Source organism: Acartia tonsa, chromosome 10 (genome assembly GCF_053477335.1).
Source record: "Acartia tonsa isolate MP-2025a chromosome 10, ASM5347733v1, whole genome shotgun sequence".
Lineage (NCBI taxonomy): Eukaryota > Metazoa > Arthropoda > Copepoda > Calanoida > Acartiidae > Acartia > Acartia tonsa.
In genome coordinates, this window is record NC_137269.1 from 23,756,667 (window position 1) to 23,778,809 (window position 22,143).

Here is a 22,143-nt window from a genome sequence, read left to right on the forward strand (position 1 = left end):
TTGGCTGTCTAACAGTCAAAGACGGTATAACCTTTTAATAATAAAGCTCTGCGAATGTACCGACTACTTTAATATATACTACTTATGGATTATATCCATAAGTGGATAAGGGGGGGGGGGAGGTTCTGACACATTTGCGTAAACCTGGTATAAAACCTTTATCTTTGGACTGAGAGGATAATTCATCACATAAGAATGATTTATCTTTTATAACCTATCCTCTCAGTCCAAAGATAAAGCTTTTATACCAGGTTTACGCAAATGTGTCAGACCTCCCCCCCCCCCCCCTTAACACATAGACTTAATAATTTATTTCTTCTAAATACTCATCATTTTTTAGATTGGGTCAATTTTACTGCCAGGGGATGATATCAGACAAGTTACAGATCAACACAATGATGCTAAACAGGTAGAAATAATTTTTAGGATGGGTAAATGTGATACTGTGTAACAAAAACGTGCATTAATATGCAGGGATCTAAAGGGCCGGTAAAGTGGTACATTTCTAATGGTGATAGGCAAAATTACCTTTTTGTAGATTATGATAAGTGGTTGAAACGTTTGGACACTCAACTTAAAGAACCAACCAATTAAGTTCTAATAAAAGTTTCCAAAGTTGATAAGCCAACGAATAAGAAAACGTTATTTTAAAACTTTGGGGATAAGTGTAATAAATAGCCTAATGTCCCCTACCTCCCTGATTGATATAGCACAATGTGAGTCTATGTAAAATCGGTGCAGGTACCGAAAACTGATAGGTAATTTGTATGTGAAATCAATTATAGAAAATAAAAGCAGTCTGATGATTTATACTAAACTAGCGGCTACGCCCCTGGAGGCCTCTAGTGGCAATTATTTTTTTTTTATTATTTTAAATATCTAATTTGAGAAATAATTTGTCTATGGTCAATCAGCTGCACAGTTATGGAATCTCGACGACAAAGATTTTTTTATCCAATCTTGACAAGTGAGGTATTTTTGGAAAGAGGAATATATATAGAAAACGTCTATGAAAATTAGAAAATCCGCAGAAATCATATTTGCAAGTTATTTGCAAAAATCTGCAATGTTAATTTGCAAAATTAATTTCATGCCTTAAATGACTTATTTAAAAAGAAATATTTTTATGAAATGTGTTTATCTATAAGTTTAGAACATAATTAAGGCAAAAAAAATTTCTTTAGTGTTACTTTTTTCACCTTATATATGAAAAAAACAGCTTCTCACATTTTATGATAAAAAAAGGTATAGGAACAAAAAATATGTTTTTTCTTGATGTAAACACAATAATTGGCATAAAATCTATCATCCTAAATGTAAAAATCAGATATAGAATCCTTTTTAGAGCAAAAATAGTGCAAAAAGTAACCAAGACATTTTTGCAAAGTATGAAAATCTGAAGAAAATAGATCTTTTTGATTTTGATATACATATCAGATAAATGTATATAAAATTAGTGATCAAAAACTATAAAACAAGTTATAACTTTTTCAATCCTATCATTGATTAAAATGCACTTTTAGGTTTACTTATTACCAAAGTAGCACATAAAAACTCTTTTTATTAAGTTATTAAACAAAATAAATTCAAATCAACAATTAGGCGTTTTTTATAATGCAGTAGACCATTTTGTAGTTGGTTTTTTGGCATTTATTTTGTTTAATTACATCATAAAAAGAGTATTTATGCACTACTTTGGTAATTCTTAAACCTAAAAGTGCAATTTAATCAATGACATTGTTGAAAAAACTTATAACATGTTTTATAGTTTTTAATCACTAATTTTATATACATTTATCTGATATATATATCAAAATCAAAAAGAACTATTTTCTTCAGATTTTCATACTTTGCAAAAATGTTTTGGTTACTTTTTGCACTAATTTTGCTCTAAAAAGGATTCTATATCTGATTTTTACATTTAGGATGATAGATTTTATGCCAATTATTGTGTTTACATAAAAAAAAATCATATTTTTTGTTCCTATACCTTTTTTTTATCATAAAATGTGAGAAACTGCTTTTTTCATATATAAGTTAAAAAAAGTAACACTAAAGAAATTTTTTTTGCCCTAAGTATGTTCTAAACTTATAAATAAACACATTTCATAAAAAGATTTTTTCTAAATAAGTCATTTAAGGCATGAAATTAATTTTGCAAATTAGCATTGCAGATTTTTGCAAATAACTTGCAAATATGATTTCTGCGGATTTTCTAATTTTCATAGGCGTTTTCTATATATATTCCTCTTTCCAAAAATACCTCACTTGTCAAGATTGGATAAAAAAATCTTTGTCGTCGAGATTCCATAACTGTGGCTGCAGACTGGCCAGAGTGTACGTTTTGTACGTTTTGTACGTAACGTATCGAATCTGAGTACGTTCTGGACGTTATATTGAGATGTGTACGTAACGTATTTTGAATTTTGGATTTTTGTACGTTTTACGTTTTTTTTAAGAATAAGAATCAAATATTAGTAAAAAAGTAATTTGTATGTTTTGTACGAAAATTTTTGCAAAAACAATAGGTGTATTATATTAAATAAATTCAATAATATCTTCTATTTTCATAGAATAAAAATATGTACATATGTTATTAACAGTTTAAATTTATGGATTTGAAATATATGTCTATTAGATTTAGTTTAAACTATTGAACAGTAAAAGATATGCAGTTGACTAAATTTAAGTTTAAATACACTTCGTGCAACTACCCCTTTAATAGATTTTACGATATTTTTTTTTTCAAATTCTTTATATACTTCGGTAAATTTTCCGAGATATCATATGGTGCTCAGTTTAGGATTAAGAAGTCTTATTTTTTGGTATCTTCAGCTTTTAAAGAATAAGAATCAAATTTAAGTATAAAAGTATTTGTATATTTATTTGTATTTGTACAAAAAGTATTATAAAAATAGTATATTATCTATAATACAAAGTAGAATGATGTCTGTCCGTCTGCTTGTCCGTCTGTATATCAGAAGCTTAAGATCTCAGTAACCACTGAACCTATTGGGCTCTACTCTTCAGGGAATATACATAATAGTCCTGTGATGGTTTTAAGCTATTTTCTTGGGGGGAGGGACACTTAAAGCTTTTTACTTACTACTAGGATTAGCGGCTTCGCCCCTAGCCTCTAGAGGCTTCGTCCCCTTCTTTATAGAATCGTTTGTTCGAAATTTGTCAAAAAAAAAGATTGATGATTTTTTTTCATTTAGGCTTCGCCCCAGGCCAGGGTGCGGTGGGGGTTCCCCCACCCCGCTGATTTGCATTAGTTTACAAAAATAAATTGAGTGGTGGTTGATTTTTTTTTGGAGGGTGGGTTTCCCACACTCCAAGAAAATAGCCTAAAACTACCACAGCTACTACTTCAGCGGTTACCAAGATCTTAAGCTTAAACAGACAGGCATTGATTTACTTTGTATTAAAGACTAGTATTTTCTGAGATCTTTAGCATTAGACAAAATAACCCTATATCCTATTATATGTATATCCTATAAATTCTTTTTTTCTGTAGCGAAGATCTCGCTAACTGCTGAACCGACATGATCTTTGTGAGGTTGTAGGCTATTTTCTCTGTCCTTCCATATCCCTTCAAGAACCTGTATTCAAAATGGTAGAAAAATAGCCTAAAACCATCTCGGTAACTGTGTGAAGTAGTTATTAAAATCTTAAGCATCAGACAAAAAACTTACTATTTTATATAATAGAATATACTTAGTACGTAATAACAGGATGTATGTCTCTCTGTCAGTTTATTTGTACCGAAGGTTCTCGCTAACCGCTAAACCGATATGGTTCTCCTTTACAGGGTAGCTTCTCATAGGTTCTAGGAGAGGTTACAACCACCTTCCCAAGAGAAATTACTCTTAGAAAAAACTCACCACCCTTCCCCTATTTTTTCTTTCTTTTTAAAATTGAAATCAGAAATAGGGGTGGTCTACTCCCCCCTCCCTCACTAAAAAATTTATTAGCGAAGCTACTCTATAATCACTTTGTCAGTCCGTTATGCTATCGGAGAAACGTGATTTTCTCGGCTCCTGTTTTTTGATTGAATAAGTTCACATTCTACATTTTTTCATTGAGATTTGCCTTTTAGTTGGGGGGGTTGATCTATTCCTAGATTTTCTTTTTTTTCATGGTTTTCTCGACTTCTATTTAATATAGACGGCTGAAATTTTCAGGGAATAAATAAATTCACATTCTACATATTTTCAAAAAGTTTCTTTAAGGTTTGTCTATTTGTTTCTTTGCTAGATCGATTCCTAGATGTATAGGTTTTTGTGATTTTTTCTACTCCTATTATTGATAGACGGTTGTAATTTTCAGGGATTGTATTAGTTTTCATTCTTAATACTTCCACTAAGTTTCATTGAGATTAGCTTATTGGTTGGGGGGCTGAATTTATTTCTAGATTTTCACGTTATTATATATTTTTAAAAAGGTTTTGTGATTTATTTAAATAAGTTAAATGCTTATCTTTTACGACACTACTCTATAGTTTATTTATTTTCCCTGATTTCCATCCATAACTTTTGAGCTTCGCTACTTAAGGATGTTTTCATCCTTGTTTTTACTTTTTATTTTTAAATAGGTAAAAAAAATGGGTTTTTGAATTCAACTCCCCCCCCCCCTAATTAAGTTCCTCTAGAGGCTTCTAAGGGCGTAGTCGCTGGTCCTTATAATAGGATATACTTTGTACATAATAACAGGATGTCTGTTTGTTTGTACCAAAGGATCTCGCTAACCACTCAACCGATATGGTTCTCCTTAACAGGATAGCTTCTCATAGGTTTTTGGAAGTTTTATAACTATTTTGGGGAAGAGTATCACCATCCACCAAGAGAAATCGACTTTAGGAAAAAATTACCTCCTAATGAATTTTAATTGCTCACTGATTTTAGGTTAATTTTTTTCCAGATGTCTATATATAACTTTTGAGCTTCGCTACTTATGTATGTTGTCATCCATGTTTTTATTGAATTCAATTCTCCCCTCCTCAAGTGCCCCTAGAGGCCTTTAGGAGCCTAGACGCTAGTTCTTTTAAATAGAGTAATAGGATATCTTGTGTCTGTCAGTTCGCTATGGTTCTCCTTTACAGATAGCCGCTAGTAGACTTAAATATAGGAAATTATTTAACTTATTTTTGTTAGGAATGTACGTTTTTTTATGTACGTAACGTATTTTTTTGTGTACGTTATATACGTTTTTTATTTTCAAAATTGGCCGGCCAGTCTGCAGCTGTTAAATTCATGTCTATGCAGCGCCACTAAGCTAGCTAGCGACACTATGCGGCCGGAATATTTAAATTTTTTTTCGATCTTGGGAGGTTGGTGGTACCCTCCCCCAAAATAGTTATAAACCTTCCCAGGACCTATGAGAATCTACCCTGTTAAGGAGAACCCTATAGGTTCAGCGGTTAGCGAGATCCTTCGGTACAGACACACAGATACACAGACAAACATCCTGTTACTTTAGTATAAGGATTATGATCCATAACGATGGAAATTTTGACAAGAAGTTTATGTCTATCTCGAACAGAAGCCGCAAATATTACTTAAAAGTTTCAGGAGGACAAACACTAATAAAAAGCTATATATCCTAAATTATTTTTTTGCTTACACTCTTCTCTTTAAACCAATGTAATACTTACATAATATCATAAGATGATTTGATTCCTTGTATTTAAGGTGATTATTGGACCTGGCTTAAGAAGAGAAGGAGAGCGAATACTTGTAATTAAACCTGGAATTTTGAGGTTTAAAGATCCTGGTATATTTTGGATAGACTCACATCTTAAAAGGTATTTTTTCAAGTTGCAATGGCAGGGCGACCACTGCATACTATATATACTATTTATACTATATAGGATGAATTTGGATACTATATCATACTATATGACCAAATTTTACTATATATACTATATATTATTACCTTTACTTGAACAAAATTTACTATATATACTATATAAATAATATTACATTACATAACAAAAAACGAATATTGTCAGTTTTGTGACAACGCTTCCTAAGGAGCATTTTGTCTTATTTTCACAGTAGATTTTCTCCTATTTCTAGCCCCTGCGGGGGGCTCAAAAGATACTGTGATACGACAAAAATGCATAAAGCTCTACAGTAAAAAAGAGATGAAGAAAATCCTTTAGAATATATTTGATTTTGTTTGTGATTATGATTTAAATATCAGTTATTTTTCATAGAATTAACTGAAGGGTGAGGGGTAAGTTTTATCACTTTCGCTTACTCCGTGATTATTATTAATGTGAGACTATAGGGTATTTGGGATAAAAATTTACTTTTGGGTAGTAGTTTACTTATACCTATTTGATAATTTTTTGGATAAGTTTCCAGGTTCAGGTGCTGCAGGCTAAAAGGTAGTTTCTGGACAGGATAAAAGTGTAAAATTTAGAGATCAACTTATTAAACAAAATATGCATCTTTCAGGATGTTATTAACATATCTGAAGAAAAAAATTAAAATTGGCCTTTAAGTTCTGGTCCTGCAGGCCACCAGGTCCACTCTGGACTGGTAAAAATTCAAATTTTTTGTTTAAAGAGTTAGAGGTCAACCTATAAAACAGAATATGCATCTTTTTAGATGTTATTAAAATATCTGAAAAAAAATGAAAATAAGCCCTCAGGGTCAAGCCCTGCAGGCCTCCAGGTCCACTCTGGACAGGTATAAAAATAAAATTTCTTATTTTAAGATTTACAGGTCAACTTATAAAACAGAATATGTATTTTTTTGGATCTTATTAACATATCTGAAGAATATATAAAAATCGGCTTCCAAGTTCAGGTCCTACAGGCCTTTAGGTCCACTCTGAACAGGTAAACAATCAAATTTCTTATATGAAGAGGTCTATTTATATAACAGAATATGCATTTATTTGGATAATATTAACATATCGGGATCCAAGTTTAGGTTCATTCAGGACATGTAAAAGACTCAAATTTCTTATTTGAAAAGTTCAAGTTCAGGCCTCCAGGTTTTCTCTGGAAAGAGTCTACATGGAAGCCTGCAGCACCTGGACCTGGAGGTCAATTGAATTTTTTCTTTAGGTATGTAAATAATATCTAAAAAGATGCTTATGGTGTTTTATAAACTAACCTCTAACTACATAATTAAGAAAGGGGGGAGGCGGATGTGCCTCTTTTTGAAACCAAAAGTAAAACGTGCATGATCTCATCCCATAAAAGAGTTACAGCTCCAAAATTTTGCACAGCAGTTGCTTTTGTGGAGAAAAATATGGAACTATGAAGAAACGGCGGCCAAAAACCGCCGTTTCCCGCCGAATTTTTTTTGCCTTTTCTTGCCATAATAGACAATTTTCAATCATTTGAGATAAACATTTTTTCTCATCAAATTGTCGAGTGAAAATATAAGCGAAATGATTGAGAACTGTCTAATTTTGCTAAAAAAAAGCAAAAATAGGCGGGAAACGGTGGTTCCACCGCCACTTCTTCACAGTTCCATATTGTTCTCCACAAAAGAACTGTTGTGCAGAATTTCAGAGCAGTAACGCATGGGCTGAGATAATATATGAGTGAAAAAAAATATACTATATATACTATATGGATTTTAAAAATATACTATAAAAATACTATATTTTTTTTGTTTTGGAGTGGTCGCCCTGCAATGGTAATCTATAATACAAAGTAGAACGATGTTTGTTTGTCTGTTTGTTTGTAGCGAAGGATCTCGCTAACCGCTGAACCGATTGGGTTCTCCTTTACAGGGTAGCTTCTCATAAGTCCCGGGAAGATTTATAACTATTTTCTTGGGGGGTGGGACACAACCCACCCCCCACCCCCAGAAAATGAAAAATCCCCCCCCCAAAAAAAAATTTCATTTTAAAATTAAAATAGTGGGGTAGACTTCCGCCCCCCCCCCCCCACCCCCAAAGAAATTTTTTTCTTTTAAATCTAAAAAACGAAAAATTGGTTTGATCAAACCTCCCCTAGAGGCTAGGAGCGAAGCCGCTAGTTCTTATATAAAAGTAACAGGATATATTTCATTTTAAAATTGAAATAGTGGGGTAGACTTCCGCCCCCCCCCCCTCACCCCCAAAGAAATTTTTTTCTTTTAAATCTAAAATACGAAAAATTGGTTTGATCAAACCTCTTGGGGCAAAGCCCCTAGAGGCTAGGAGCGAAGCCGCTAGTTCTTATATAAAAGTAACAGGATGTCTATCTTTCTTATCCTAATTTATATAACATCTCGTTAACTGCTGGACCAATATGTTTCTCCTTTTCAGTAAATCCTTTTAGGATGTTTGGATGGCTATAACTGTTTTAGGGGATGGTACCTTAACCCTCAACAAAAAGATGACTTCTAAAGTTCTAAGTAACCCCCCCCCCTTCCCAAAAAAAATCTTTTCATTTTTTCTTTTTCAGGCCCTTTATTGCAATCGTAGTGCTTTGTATTATAGCTATAGTAGGCAATCAAATAAGACTATAATTTCTTAGATTTCTAATAATTCTTCGCTTGCTTAAAAGCATACCTCTTTAGGGGGGAAGTTTTGCCACTTTCGCGTAATCCGTGATTATTAGGCTAGGTATTGATGTGAGACTATAGGTTATTTGTGATAAAAGTTTACTTTTGGGTAGTACTTCACGTATATTTAATCATTTTTTGGATAGGTCTCCAGGTTCAGGTGCTGCAGGCTGGAAGGTGGTTTCTGGACAGGTAAAAAAAATTTAAAATTTTTGTTTGAAGAGTTAGAGATCAAATTATTAAACAAAATATGCATCTTTATGGATATTATTGACATATAAGAAGAAAAAATTAAAATTGGCCTCCAGGTTCAGGTGCTGCAGGCCTCCAGGTCAACTCTGGACAGGTAAAATATGAAATTTTTTATTTGAAGAGTTAGAGGTCAACTTATAAAACAGAATATGCATCTTTTTTTATATTATTGACATTTTTGAAGAAAAAATTAAAATCGGTCTCCAGGTTCAAGTGCTGCAGGCCTCCAGGTCCACTCTGGACAGGTAAAAAAACAAGTTTTTTATTTGAAGAGTTAAAGGTCAACTTATAAAACAGAATATGCATATTTTTTGATATTATTGTCATATTTGAAGAAAAAATTAAAATCGGCCTCCAGGTTCAGGTGCTGCAGGCCTCCAGGTCCACTCTGGACAGGTAAAAAAACAAGTTTTTTATTTGAAGAGTTAGAGGTCAACTTATAAAACAGAATATGCATATTTTTTTTATATTATTGTCATATTTGAAGAAAAAATTAAAATCGGCCTCCAGGTTCAGGTGCTGCAGGCCTCCAGGTCAACTCTGGACAGGTAAAAAAACAAGTTTTTTATTTGAAGAGTTAGAGGTCAACTTATAAAACAGAATATGCATATTTTTTAATATTATTGACATATTTGAAGAAAACATTAAAATCGGCCTCCAGGTTCAGGTGCTGCAGGCCTCCAGGTCCACTCTGGACAGGTAAAAAAATTCAATTTTTTTATTTGAAGAGTTAGAGGTCAACTTATAAAACAGAATATGCATCCTTTTTTGTATTGATATTTTTGAAGAAAAAATTTCAATCAGCCCCCAGGTTCAGGTGCTGCAGGCCTCCAGGTCCACTCTGGACAGGTAAAAAATCAAATTTTTTATTTGAAGAGTTAGAGGACAATTTACAAAACAGAATATGCATCTTTTTTGATGTTTTTGTCATATTTGAAGAAAAAATTAAAATCGGTCTCCAGGTGCAGGTGCTGCAGACCTCTAGGTCCGCTCTGGACATGTAAAAAATAAAAAAAATTTATTTAAAGAGTTAGAGGACAACTTAAAAAACAAAATATGCATCTTTTTTGATGTTATTGACATATTTGAAGAAAAAATTCATATCGGCCTCTAGGTCCACTCTGGAAAGGTAAAAAAAAAAAAATTTTATTTGAAGAGTTAGAGGTCAACTTATAAAACAGAATGTGCTTCTTTTTTTATATTATTGACATATTTGAAGAAAAAATTAAAATCAGACTCCATGTTCAGATCCTGCAGGCCTCTAGGTCCACTCTGGACAGGTATAAATTAAGTCTTTTTATCTGGAAAGTTACAGGTCAACTTATAAAACAAAATATGCATTGTTTTGGATATAATAAATTTACTTGAAGATAAAATTAAAATCGGCCTTCAAGTTTAGGTGCTGCAGGCTTTCATTTTCAGGTATTTTTGCTTTTTTTTCCTGTTTTAAAACATGGTAGGTAGGTATCATACATTTTTACTTTTTCATATGGACATTGACACTTTTACCTGGATCCTGGTGAACGCTGGTTGTTGCCGGCCAGGTGAATATCTCAAATGGTTATTTTGGAATTTAGAAGAAAGATTTCGAAATAGAATAAGTTTAAAACTTAAAATATAATTATATAGTGAAATTTAAGGACCTGGAGCCTGTCTGGACACACATTTTGAAGCCTTAAATGATATATCTTATTACTTGTAGGAAAAACAGTGGATCCTGTGCAGTTAGGAGACCTCAGTATGTGGGCCAAACAAGTAGAATGATCTCCAGCCGTTTTAACGAGCACAGCCACTCAATCAGCACTGGATCAACTACAGTTGGAAGTCATTTCAAGGCCCAAGGACACAATCTACAGGACTTGGAAATTGTCCCAATAGAGAAAATACGAAGCACAGACCCCTGGATACGCCTAGCTAGGGAAAAACTTTTGATTAGGTCTTTTGATTCTGCTCTCAATAAAATTGTGTAATTTGCTTCACCCAACAAACATTTAATCATCAATTAAACAAAAAAATCCTTTCTCAAACAAGACCCATCTTTCCAACAAATTTCTTTTTCAACACATAACATTTGTTTGCATTTTCAGAGATCTACTAAAAAACCCTCATCATTTAGTTTGTAAAAATATTTTATTTCTGAACATTTCTTTAAACTCAAATTAACTGTGTGCATTTGCAAATTTTTATAAAAAAAACTTTTAAAACACAGTTAACATTTCAAAGGATTAAGCTTCTTTGATATTCAGGTTATCTTTTAACTCAAATCAATTGTTTGCATCATCAAATTATACTTCCAAAATTCTCAAATAAGTCAACATTTTATACCATGTAGTTTTCATTTCATGTTTCATCAAAAAAATGTACACATTTTTTCACTTTTTTGGTTAATTCAAAAGAACACCAATTCTTCCTCAATCCTAAAACCTAAACAAAGCAGGATATCATAAAGATTAAAAAATTTTTCCCATCTCAGGAATAACTCCACCCAATTTTTTTAACAGATTTCAAAATCCAAATCTCCGCCCATAAACAACCAAGGACAAAGATAAATTCATAACCTTTTCATAACCCCCCCACTCCTCCCACTTTTTTGTCTCCTCCCAGTTTTTTTTTTCTGTCTCCGCCTTCAACCAAACTCACCATCCAAAACTCCGCCTATTTCCTAACCATCAAAAAAATTCCTTTAATTAAAACTATGCCCCGCCCCATAACTCAAACAAGGCCAAGAATTATTCCCTACTCCTCCTTTTTAAAAAACTAATGTTTTAATCTTGTATTTCAAACTTTTTCAGTAGTCATCTGTATTCTATGGTGATACCTAAGATTCAAAATAATTTGTGACATTGTTCTATATAAATGTATGTTTAATATCTTTGATCATATTTGCTGTTATCTAATGTCTCATGCCTATATTTTTTTAGACAAAATGAATTGAAAATGATTGCTAAAATCGAAATATATCTTCATGTCTTAGAATAGTGTAATTTTTTTAAAATAGGTTGAAAAACATACTAACTTTAAAATAGCCTTAAATGATTAATTTTACTATATTATCTTATTTTAATCATTTTTTAAATACATACCTTTCTTCTAAATTCAAAAATTAACTGGATATTTTCCTGGCCAATGGCGAACAGCGGTCACTGGGATCCATCAAAAAGTTTCAATGAATATGATAACTACCAGGTTTAAATAAATATAGAATAGAAAAAAAAGTGGGGGGAAATCAAATAAATATACCTGAAAATATTCTGTAAAGTTCACCTGGAAGCCTGCAACTTTTCAAATAAAAAATTTGATTTTTTACCTGCCCAGAGTGCATCTGGAGGCCTGCAGCACGTGAACCTGGAGGCCAATTTTAATTTTTTTCTTCAAATATGTCAATAATAACAAAAAAATGCATATTCTGTTTTATAAGTTGACCTCTAACTCTTAAAATATATTTTTTTTATTTTTTTACCTGTCCTGAGTTGACCTGGAGGCCTGCAGCACCTGAACCTCGAGGCCGATTTAAATTTTTTCTTCAAATATGTCCATAATATAAAAAAAATATGCATATTATGTTTTAAAAGTTGACCTCTAACTCTTCAAATAAAAAATTTGATTTTTTACCTGTCCAGAGTGGACCTGGAGGCCTGCAGCACCTGAACCTGGAGGTCGATTTTAATTTTTTCTTCAAATATGTCAATAATATCAAAAAATATGCATATTCTGTTTTATAAGTTGACCTTTAACTCTTCAAATAAAAAACTTGTTTTTTTACCTGTCCAGAGTGGACCTGGAGGCCTGCAGCACCTAAACCTGGAGGCCGATTTTAATTTTTTCTTCAAATATGTCAATGATATCAAAAAATATGCATATTCTGTTTTATAAGTTGACCTCTATCTCTTCAAATAAAAAACTTGTTTTTTTACCTGTCCAGAGTTGACCTGGAGGCCTGCAGCAACTGAACCTGGAGACCGATTTTAATTTATTCTTCAAATATGTCAATAATATCAAAAAATATGCATATTCTGTTTTATAAGTTGACCTCTAACTCTTCAAATAAAAAAACTTGTTTTTTTACCTGTCCAGAGTGGACCTGGAGGCCTGCAGCACTTGAACCTGGAGGCCGATTTTAATTTTTTCTTCTGATATTTCAATAATATCCATAAAGATGCATATTTTGTTTAATAATTTGATCTCTAACTCTTCAAACAAAAATTTTAATTTTTTTTACCTGTCCAGAAACCACCTTCCAGCCTGCAGCACCTGAACCTGGAGACCTATCCAAAAAATGATTAAATATACGTGAAGTACTACCCAAAAGTAAACTTTTATCCCAAATAACCTATAGTCTCACATCAATACCTAGCCTAATAATCACGGATTACGCGAAAGTGGCAAAACTTCCCCCCCCCCTTAATAATTCTTGTTATTTATTTTCAGATATGTTGCAAACAGAGGAGACAATGTTTTGGGTGTCGTAATTGCCAAAGCTGGAGATATTTTCAGGTAGGCTCCATCATATTAGAGTAAACCATTAGAGGGGGAAGGGCTTAAATAACTATATGTCCCCTTACCAAGGACCCTTTGCCGACTTTCAATTGAATATTTGAAAATCAACGAATAGCGTCGGGAATATTAACACAGCCAAGTCGCTACAAAAAAAACAGAAAGCAATTTGCTTGCAGACGAAAAAGGTCCTTGACAGGGGGATCCAGGTAGTTGTCTGGATATACATCTAAACATAAATGTAATCGCTCTATATCTTAGTTGCGCAGCTATTCTGTAATTAGGCTATATATTTGTTCGTCGAGGACATCAAAAAGGGTTATAGGATAAGCGCAGGAATGACCAACGTCGGAGTGGACAAACGCAGGAGAGTAACATATTAACTTATTAAGTACATTAAGTATTTGTTTACAGGTTAGCTTAACTCCTACGTTTGACCTAGGACCCAAAAAAGGTGTTAATCCTTTGATTATTCAATTTTATATTATTTTGTAAGTATCCACTTTTCAAGTCTCAGAATCGGTTGGTCGGTTCTTTGGTTGGTAACACAATTTTGCTGTTCTTTATCAAAATGACTGATACTCAAGTTTAACAGCAAAAGAATGACATGTAAAATGGATGTTTTCCAGGGATAAGGGACCAGGATTCTTGCAAACAATTCATAATGAAATATTTCTTTTAATTCACTACCTTTACTTATATTTTTCATATAAATTTTCCATTGGTAATATCCCAAATTACCACGACAAATTTTCCAAATTTTCAGCAATATTAAGTTGAATTTATTTTATCACGCAAAAAATAGTTTTTTCAATAGAAAATACTTCAGCTTGGTTTAGTAAATTTTAAAAAAATAGGTATTGATATTTTGTTTATGATAGGTATTAATTTCACTAAATGTATTGGAATTAATTGTTCTAAAAAATGCTTTTTTATGGGCATATATTTACTGAAATTACGCCTTTAGTTGGATATTCCCAGTTATAAATAAATAGTGACATAACGTTTGTTTTCAATGATATGCAAATAATTCATTTGGAATTTCATTTCCTTTTTTAAATTCCCAGAAAAACAAAACAGAATTATAAACAAAAACTGCACAGCAGTAAAAAACTTGATTGTCATTAAGCTATGGGTGCAGTTTTAATGAAAGATGTTTAATAAAAAAAGGATAAAATAAGGAAAAAGCTAAGCTTTTAACAGATTTGATGCTTTTTCAATTGTGGGGTGTTTTGATTCGAACACCCCAGCTATTTTTATTTCAATTTTTTTTAATTAGGGAAGGTTTTTTTAGAGAAGGGGGTGGTACCCATTCTCAAAATTGCTTTAAACCTTCCTTGGTCCTATTCGAGAAGCTACACTACAAACTTCAAAGACTATTCTATAATTATAGAGCCTAATTATAGAATAGCTTCGCTTTTAAAAATATGAAAAATATGTTTTTAAGGATTTAGGACATTGACATACAAATTATATTTGATAACATCTTGTTTTATCATTTATTTTCTATAATTGTTAACAGCGCAGCTTCTATATAATTGGTGTCTACCAAAACGTCCATCTGTTCAAAATGAACACAGAACAGAACAGAATTTAACAAAAAAAAGTCATATTTTCAAACAAAAGTTTGTTATAGCTACACTCTACAGACGTTTTAAGATTTAAACTATATCCTTTATATACAACTTGTGGATACGCCCCTAGAGGCCTCTAGAGGTACTTTAGGGTGGTGAGGGTGTGGTTGACTTCGACAACCCAATTTTTTTAGATTTGAAAAGAAAAGGTAAAAAAATTTAAAGATGCACTTTTTTTCTGGGGGTCATGTCTCTTTGGAGTGTCGTGGTACCCTCCCCCAAAATTATTATAGACCTTCCCAGGACTTATCAGAATTTCATTGTAAAGAAGAATCTTATTAATTGATCGCTTAGCGAGATTTTTCTGAACAAACAGACATCCTGTGACCTTATTATTAGGTTTAGGGATGATTTCTCTTTTGAGGGTCGGGGATCCCCATCCCCAAAGTAGTTATAAACCTTCCTATGACAAATTAATGATTGTAAAAACATTTTATTTATATCATATAAAAAGTTTATCTTCTTATTTTGCTTTGCTACTTTTGGACATTTTTAATCTTTGTTTTGTGTGTATATAAAGTATTTTGTTGATTGGGTGTTTCATTTTTTACTTGTAGATTAAGAGATATAAGTTTTCCGGAATTGTAATGTAGGGAGTAGATTTGAAATCTGCATCAAATTTTAAGGATTTTTTATAAATCAAACAATCAAATTCACTATAGTCCCAAAAGTTGTTAAGCCGACCAATAAGAAAAATTATGATGAAACTTTGGAGAATACCTAGTGTAATAAACAGCCCAATGACCCCTACCTCCCTGGGTATCACATGATATGCATCTACAATAAGAGATATAAGTTTTCCGGAATTTTAATGTAGGGAGTAGATTTGAAATCTGCATCAAATTTTAAGGATTTTTTTATAAAATTCGTTTTTTGTAAAATTCTTTATCTAAAAGCGGAAATACAAATTAAGTTAATTAATTTTGGCATCTGTGATTGGTGGATTTAAAAAATCTGCGCTCTGATTGGATGTCGTACATCATTCAACCAATTAGAGCGCAGGTAGTTTAAAATCCACTTATCCTATTGGTCAAAATTAATTAACTTAAAATGTATTTTCGCTTTTAGATAAAGAATTTTACAAAAAACGAATTTTATAAAAAAATCCTTAAAATTTGATGCAGATTTCAAATCTACTCCCTACATTAAAATTCCGGAAAACTTATATCTCTTATTGTAGATGCATATCATGTGATACCCAGGGAGGTAGGGGTCATTGGGCTGTTTATTACACTAGGTATTCTCCAAAGTTTCATCATAATTTTTCTTATTGGTCGGCTTAACAACTTTTGGGACTATAGTGAATTTGATTGTTTGATTCATTAAAATGAGTGTTCAAACGTTTCAACCTCTAGTTTTAATCTTCAAAAGAGGTAATGTTGTGTATCACCATGGGGATGTTCATCTATTTATCAGCCATTGTCTTATCCCTTAATGATGTCTGTATATGATGCCAGTTTTAAACATATGTATATTTCGCAGCAAATCTATTATAAAATAAGGTCTTTGATAATACTATGGATAACCTTACAATAAATACAGTAATGTTGTGTATCACTATCATCAGCTATTGTCTTATCCCTTTAGATCCCTGTATGATATCTGTATGTAATGCCAGTTTTAAACATATGTATATTTCGTAGCACATCTATTATAAAATAAGGTTTTTGATAATTCTATGGACATTGACAACCTTACAACAAATACAAACGTAACTTTCTCAGCCATTATAGAAGATAGACCAATTCCAACCTACTCGTTTACTAACTTGATCTGTTTAAAGATCTCCTTTATAACTCCGTTTGTTTGTCTATAACGCTCTCAAGATTAGATTTCTATGAAGAATGTGAATTTAAGCTGATATTATATACGACAGAATCTCGTTGTCCTTTGTTATGTGCATGATTTTGTAGTGTTTCGCTGTCATACTTGTTCATTAGTATGTCTTCCACAAGAATACTAAATTAGTTCAGTTATGAAACTTGAATTGTTATACCTAATATTCTTAATAACAAGGATGACAACATCCATAAAAGCGAAGTACTGAAACGGTAGGACAAACGGACATGAACACTTATATAGTGTCAGAACTGAATAATCAAATTGTAACAAAATTGTAAGTAAATTTGTTGAAAAACTGCTTGATACAGGATAATGTTTATGGACATACTTACATTTTTAGGACTTGATTATAGAGTTGCTTCGCTTATAATATTGTACTTTGTTGTCCAAGAAATCAGTATACCAAAAATCAGATCAAACGGATAATTAGATCACATAAAGATTTGTTGTCAAAAAAGTTAAAAAATCAACATGTTTAAAATGGACGTACGGACATTCTGGTAATGATTATAGAGTAGCTACGATTTCTAAATCGTACCTAACTATTACAGGAATCATCATGCAAAGTTTGAAATCGATAGGACAATTCTAACATGCCTAAATTAACGAATAAAAGCTATCTATCTCGTACGGACGGACGGACGGACGGACCAACCCTAATTATAGAAAAGCTTCGCTTTTAAAAAGTAGCCCATGTTTGTATGTATATCTGTTTGTCCACTAAGATATTGCTATGTGCTAAACCTCTGGGTCTAAATTTTCCGAAAAGCTGGGTTTAACCTATTATTTGAGACATAAATGATAAACCTTTGTGAAATAAACACGAAACAAAATTCAAATCCTATTACCATGAGTAGGCATAGATTTTACTTTTAAAAGTTTATCGATGACATATTTGTATTTTTATACCAACTGTATATGACAACAAAGTTTGAATTTGCCCTAATGTATGACAAAAAACGAAGATTTGGGAAGCTTTATCACTGTTGAGACCCAGGGATTTAAAAGGATAAGACAATGACCGAAAAATTACCCCTTCTGTACAGGGTGTCGGAGCCGTATAATTTTGATGCGGCTCCGGCTCCTACCTTAAAATTAATATATCAATTTTTGTTCATTATTGAATTTGATAAATAATATAAAATATTTTGCTTTTATTTGATTAAAGCTATATAAAAGTAGAAGGATGTGTGTCTATTTGTTAAGTAACAATAGTTTTTCAGTTTATTATATGGAAATAGACCGTTACCAAATTATAATATTACTTTAAAAAATCATTTTTAGCTTATCTGGAGCCGGAGCCGTTTTTAACGAAAAATACGGCTCCGGCTCCACCAAAAATGTTGCTGCTCCATGCTCCCGGCTCCGGCTTCGAAACACTGCTTCTGTAGATTACAATTATTGGTTAAAACGTTTGGACATATCTTTAAAAATATAACTAATCAAATTCAAAAATATTTATTTTGTACAATTGAAATATTTAACATATGTCCATATGCAAATTTATTTGTAATTAGGACATTACAAGCGTTCTGTTGACCTGACAAACTAACACACATAACATATAGAGTAGCTGTGCTACGTAAGCAACAGCCTGAAAAAAAACTAGCATATTGAACATATGAACAAATATAGATTTAAATCTAGTTGTTAGTTTTCATTTTTTCCTCTAAATCTCAACACATTTGCTTATTTTATAGTTATTTTATTTGTGAAATATTAATACCAAGGGCTTTTTTTTTTAGAGAGTAGTTTTTGTTCGGGGGATTGTAAAATAGTTTCTTGACCTATTTAACAAACTCTACCACCGACTGCAAAACCAAGCTAGAGACCACTATAAAGCTTCCCTTTGGTGTAGAAATATGAAATAGGTTCAGTGGTTACTACTTTTCTTAGGTTTAGTGCCAAATGGTCTTTGACCCTAACATCAATGGTTCAAAATTAATTGTACTTTTCAAATTTTTTACTAGTACACAAAAAGCTACTTATTTTTTCACCGATAAGAAAGACATAGTACATATTTTTACTTGAAATAAAGACGGGCCAAAGTTAAACTTAACCGTTTGCTTTTTAAAAAGTAGATTTTTAAACGAAAGCGTTAAGTTAATTGAAAGAAAATTAATAAAAAAAAAAATTTGTAATAAAAGATTTAATTTAGGAATATGGCGCTGTCCCAAAAAGCGCTTATCAAGCACTGAACCCACCACCCCCTATTTTGAAATTTTATAAAAGGGAAGGAGGGGTTCTAAACTTTTTAAACAATATTTTATTTGTTAATCTTTTTTCTTATCCCTGAAGATACCTGTAACGATTCTATGTCCTAAGCTGCTAATTTTTCCTAAAATATAATACATGTCTAGGGTTGATATTGGAACAAGTGAAGCAGCGTCCCTATCCTACCTGGCATTCGAAGCTGCTACCAAGAAGAACCGACCTAATGTTAATATTGGAGATGTTGTGTATTCAAAGTAAGTTGCAATTCAACTGCTATAATGCTAAAAATTGGAAAATTATTCAACTGTTTCTTCTATGCACCTACTGCTGCTATGTCTTGCAGGCACGTGACACTAATAGTGAGATTAGGGGGGATGGCTTGGCCTTTAAGGAGGCGCAACACATTACCATGTAGTATTAAGTCTTCCAGACAAAGGTCGTGCAGTCAAAGGGTTGGTTTTCTGTTGTTTTCCGTGGGTGTTTGAGCGTCGTATACCTTAACAAGCGTACGATGCTCTGGCTGGCTTCTCTAGATTAACACTAGAAATCGAAGGAGAACCCACTCTAACGAGGTGGTTGACTAGAAAGATGATATTTGTTCTTAAAGATATTTTGGATCATGCAAAGAAAAAGAAGTAGCGGGTTTCATCATATTTTAAAAGTAACTTTTGATAGGTTATTTAGGTTAGGTAAATGTTAATGATTGCCATGCATGGTTAGAGCCCCCCGCAGGGAGCAAGAATTAGGAGAAAAGCTACTGTGAAAAATACAATTCGTTCTATGATCCTGTATTTTGCCTAAAGAATATAGTCTCTTTCGTGACAACGCCTCTTAAGGGGCGTTTCGTTGTATTTTCACAGTAGATTCTTTTCAATTTCTAGCTACTGCTGGGAGCTCAAACCCTGCGGGGCCAATTGCCTAACCTTGCGGTGCAATCACCTAACCTAAAATACGACGAAACGCCCATTAAGAGGGTTGTCAAGCAAGAAAGGAAATATACCCGCCTAAAGTATTTCTTCGGCAGGTTGTTGGTTGCCAGCAAAGACATGGAGGCGGAGCTTGTGTGTGTGGACAGCTATGGCAAGAAGGCGGGCATGGGGGTGTTGGACGGAGGCGGGTTCATGTTCTCACTACCCCTGCACACTGTTAGAAAATTGTTGAATCCTGAAACTGTTCTCTTACAAACTTTAGGTAGGGCATTTTTTCTTATAAAATCCATATATTTTCTGTAAATTGTTTTATTATTCTTTTTTCATTGCTTAGGCAAATGATGTAATTCAAAAGCTTTTTTTAACACCTTCGCATTTTCTGTAGAAGAAGATTGTTTGATTCTTCCTTTTTTTATGTATATCTATAATTCTTTTGTGTTAACTTCTTTTGTTAAATGATGTAATTAAAGTACTATTAGGCTGAAGTTTTATAACTTTTTGGGGGAAGAATAATAATTTTTCTTTATAAAACTAAAAAAGGGGAGGGGGTGGCTACTCCTCTACCACGAGTGCTCCTAGAGGCCTCTAGGTGCGTAGTCGCTAGCTAAGACATAAAATGATGGACATAAGTAAATATTTTTACGAATCCTTTATGACATATGCACATATGAAATAAAATATTTAAACTGATCATGACATTTTGAAAGTTTTAATCTGATTTAAAAAGAAACTTACCTTCCTTGATTCAAATTGTTTCAATTAAATGCATTTTTTTGGTTTCCTAGTTTATGTCTGAGTTAACTTGTACCCTCTCTTAAATAAACTGTTGCTTTCCCTTAGGATAAGATTTTAGCCTCCAAAAAGTTAATTAAAGAGGGGAGGGTTTTATGCAACCATCTTGTAATAAATAATTAAATGGCACTTAGAATTCGAATCCGTTCTGCCATTTTTGGGCTATCTTAAGAGCAAATTAGTCACGAAACCTATCTCCACATAATACTATTTGTCGCTCAAAAACCGGTTCTAGCCGGTAGCTGTTGGTACTAGAAATTTTAAAAATGGTTATTGTTCTCATTTAACATGAATTAAACCAAAAATATGTTTTAAAAAGTTCATTCCTATGTAATTAATGATGAATTTACCCTGAAAATGGGCAAAAACGGCTAAACGGATGAGCCGCCAGCTGTTACTTTTCCAACTTTTTGTTCGATTTAGGGAAAATAGACAAGGATTACTCATGAAAAATTTCAGATCGAAATTCGAATTCTAAGTGCCATTTAATCATTGATTACGATATGGTTGCATTACCCCCCCCCCCCTTCCTTCTCCGATCACAAGGGCATTTGCTTCCAGCTCCTAGAAGGGGGGTGCTTTTTCATCATAGGTCTAAGGTGGCACATCTCACGCCACCAGGATGTTAACGTATGTCAAAATTGTCTCATTTAAAAAGGCTTATCAAATTTCTAAGGAGTTAGGGAGGAAAAGGACATTGACCTTTAAATTACTTGACAAAAGGAGGGGGGGGGGGGGGGGGTAATGCAACCATTTCGTAATCAATGAGTAAATGGCACTTAGAATTCGAATTTAGATCTGAAATTTTGCATCGAACAAAAAGTTGGAAAAGCAACGGCTGGCGGCTCAGCCGTTTAGCCGTTTTTTGCCTATCTTCAGGACAAAATTTAAATTAAAAGGAAATAGTTTTTGGGATTCAACTCCCCCCCTCCTCAAGTGCCGTAGTCTTTATTATAAAGATTTAACAAATATAATTTCTTTCTTGGCAACAAGGCCTTCCTTCACGCCCCGCTACATCTTCTCCCCTTGGCTGTCGCTCTCAGGGATAAAGGAATAGAACAAAGTACGAGGATTTACCATTTCCCTAAAATTTCGTTGAAATTATGATATTGGTAGATTGCAATGATCTTGAAGAAAAAAGGGTTGTAGATTAATTCAGAGAGAGAGGGGACAATGGCTATTTTATTGCACTAGTCCCCAAAGTCTTATATTAACGTTTTCTTATTCTTGGGGACTTTTAAGCAATTTTGATTGGATGGTTTATTAAGTTCAATGTTCAAACGTTTTAACCACTAATTGTAATCTACAGAAGGGATAATTTTGTCTATAATGATTGGGGATATGGACATTAATTTATCGGCCATTGTTCTATCCCCTTAAATCCCTGAGATTAATTGTCATTATTTCCCATCTTATTTAGATTGATATACTCCTAATTTGATTTGATAGTGTGTGTAAAAAGTTGTTAGGGTA

General features: G+C 32.8%; 1 protein-coding gene across 1 annotated transcript in view; it reads left to right on the forward strand.

Annotated features, from left to right (window-relative positions):
• The window catches only part of Rrp40 (exosome complex component Rrp40), a 29,195-nt gene that overhangs the window by 754 nt on the left and 6,298 nt on the right, over positions 1-22,143 (forward strand). Inside the window, exons 2-6 of the mRNA XM_080174033.1 lie at positions 341-409; positions 5,691-5,803; positions 13,194-13,259; positions 19,096-19,203; positions 19,974-20,140. Coding sequence (XP_080030159.1) covers positions 341-409; positions 5,691-5,803; positions 13,194-13,259; positions 19,096-19,203; positions 19,974-20,140 — 523 coding nt within the window. The remainder of the gene's footprint in view (positions 1-340; positions 410-5,690; positions 5,804-13,193; positions 13,260-19,095; positions 19,204-19,973; positions 20,141-22,143) is intronic.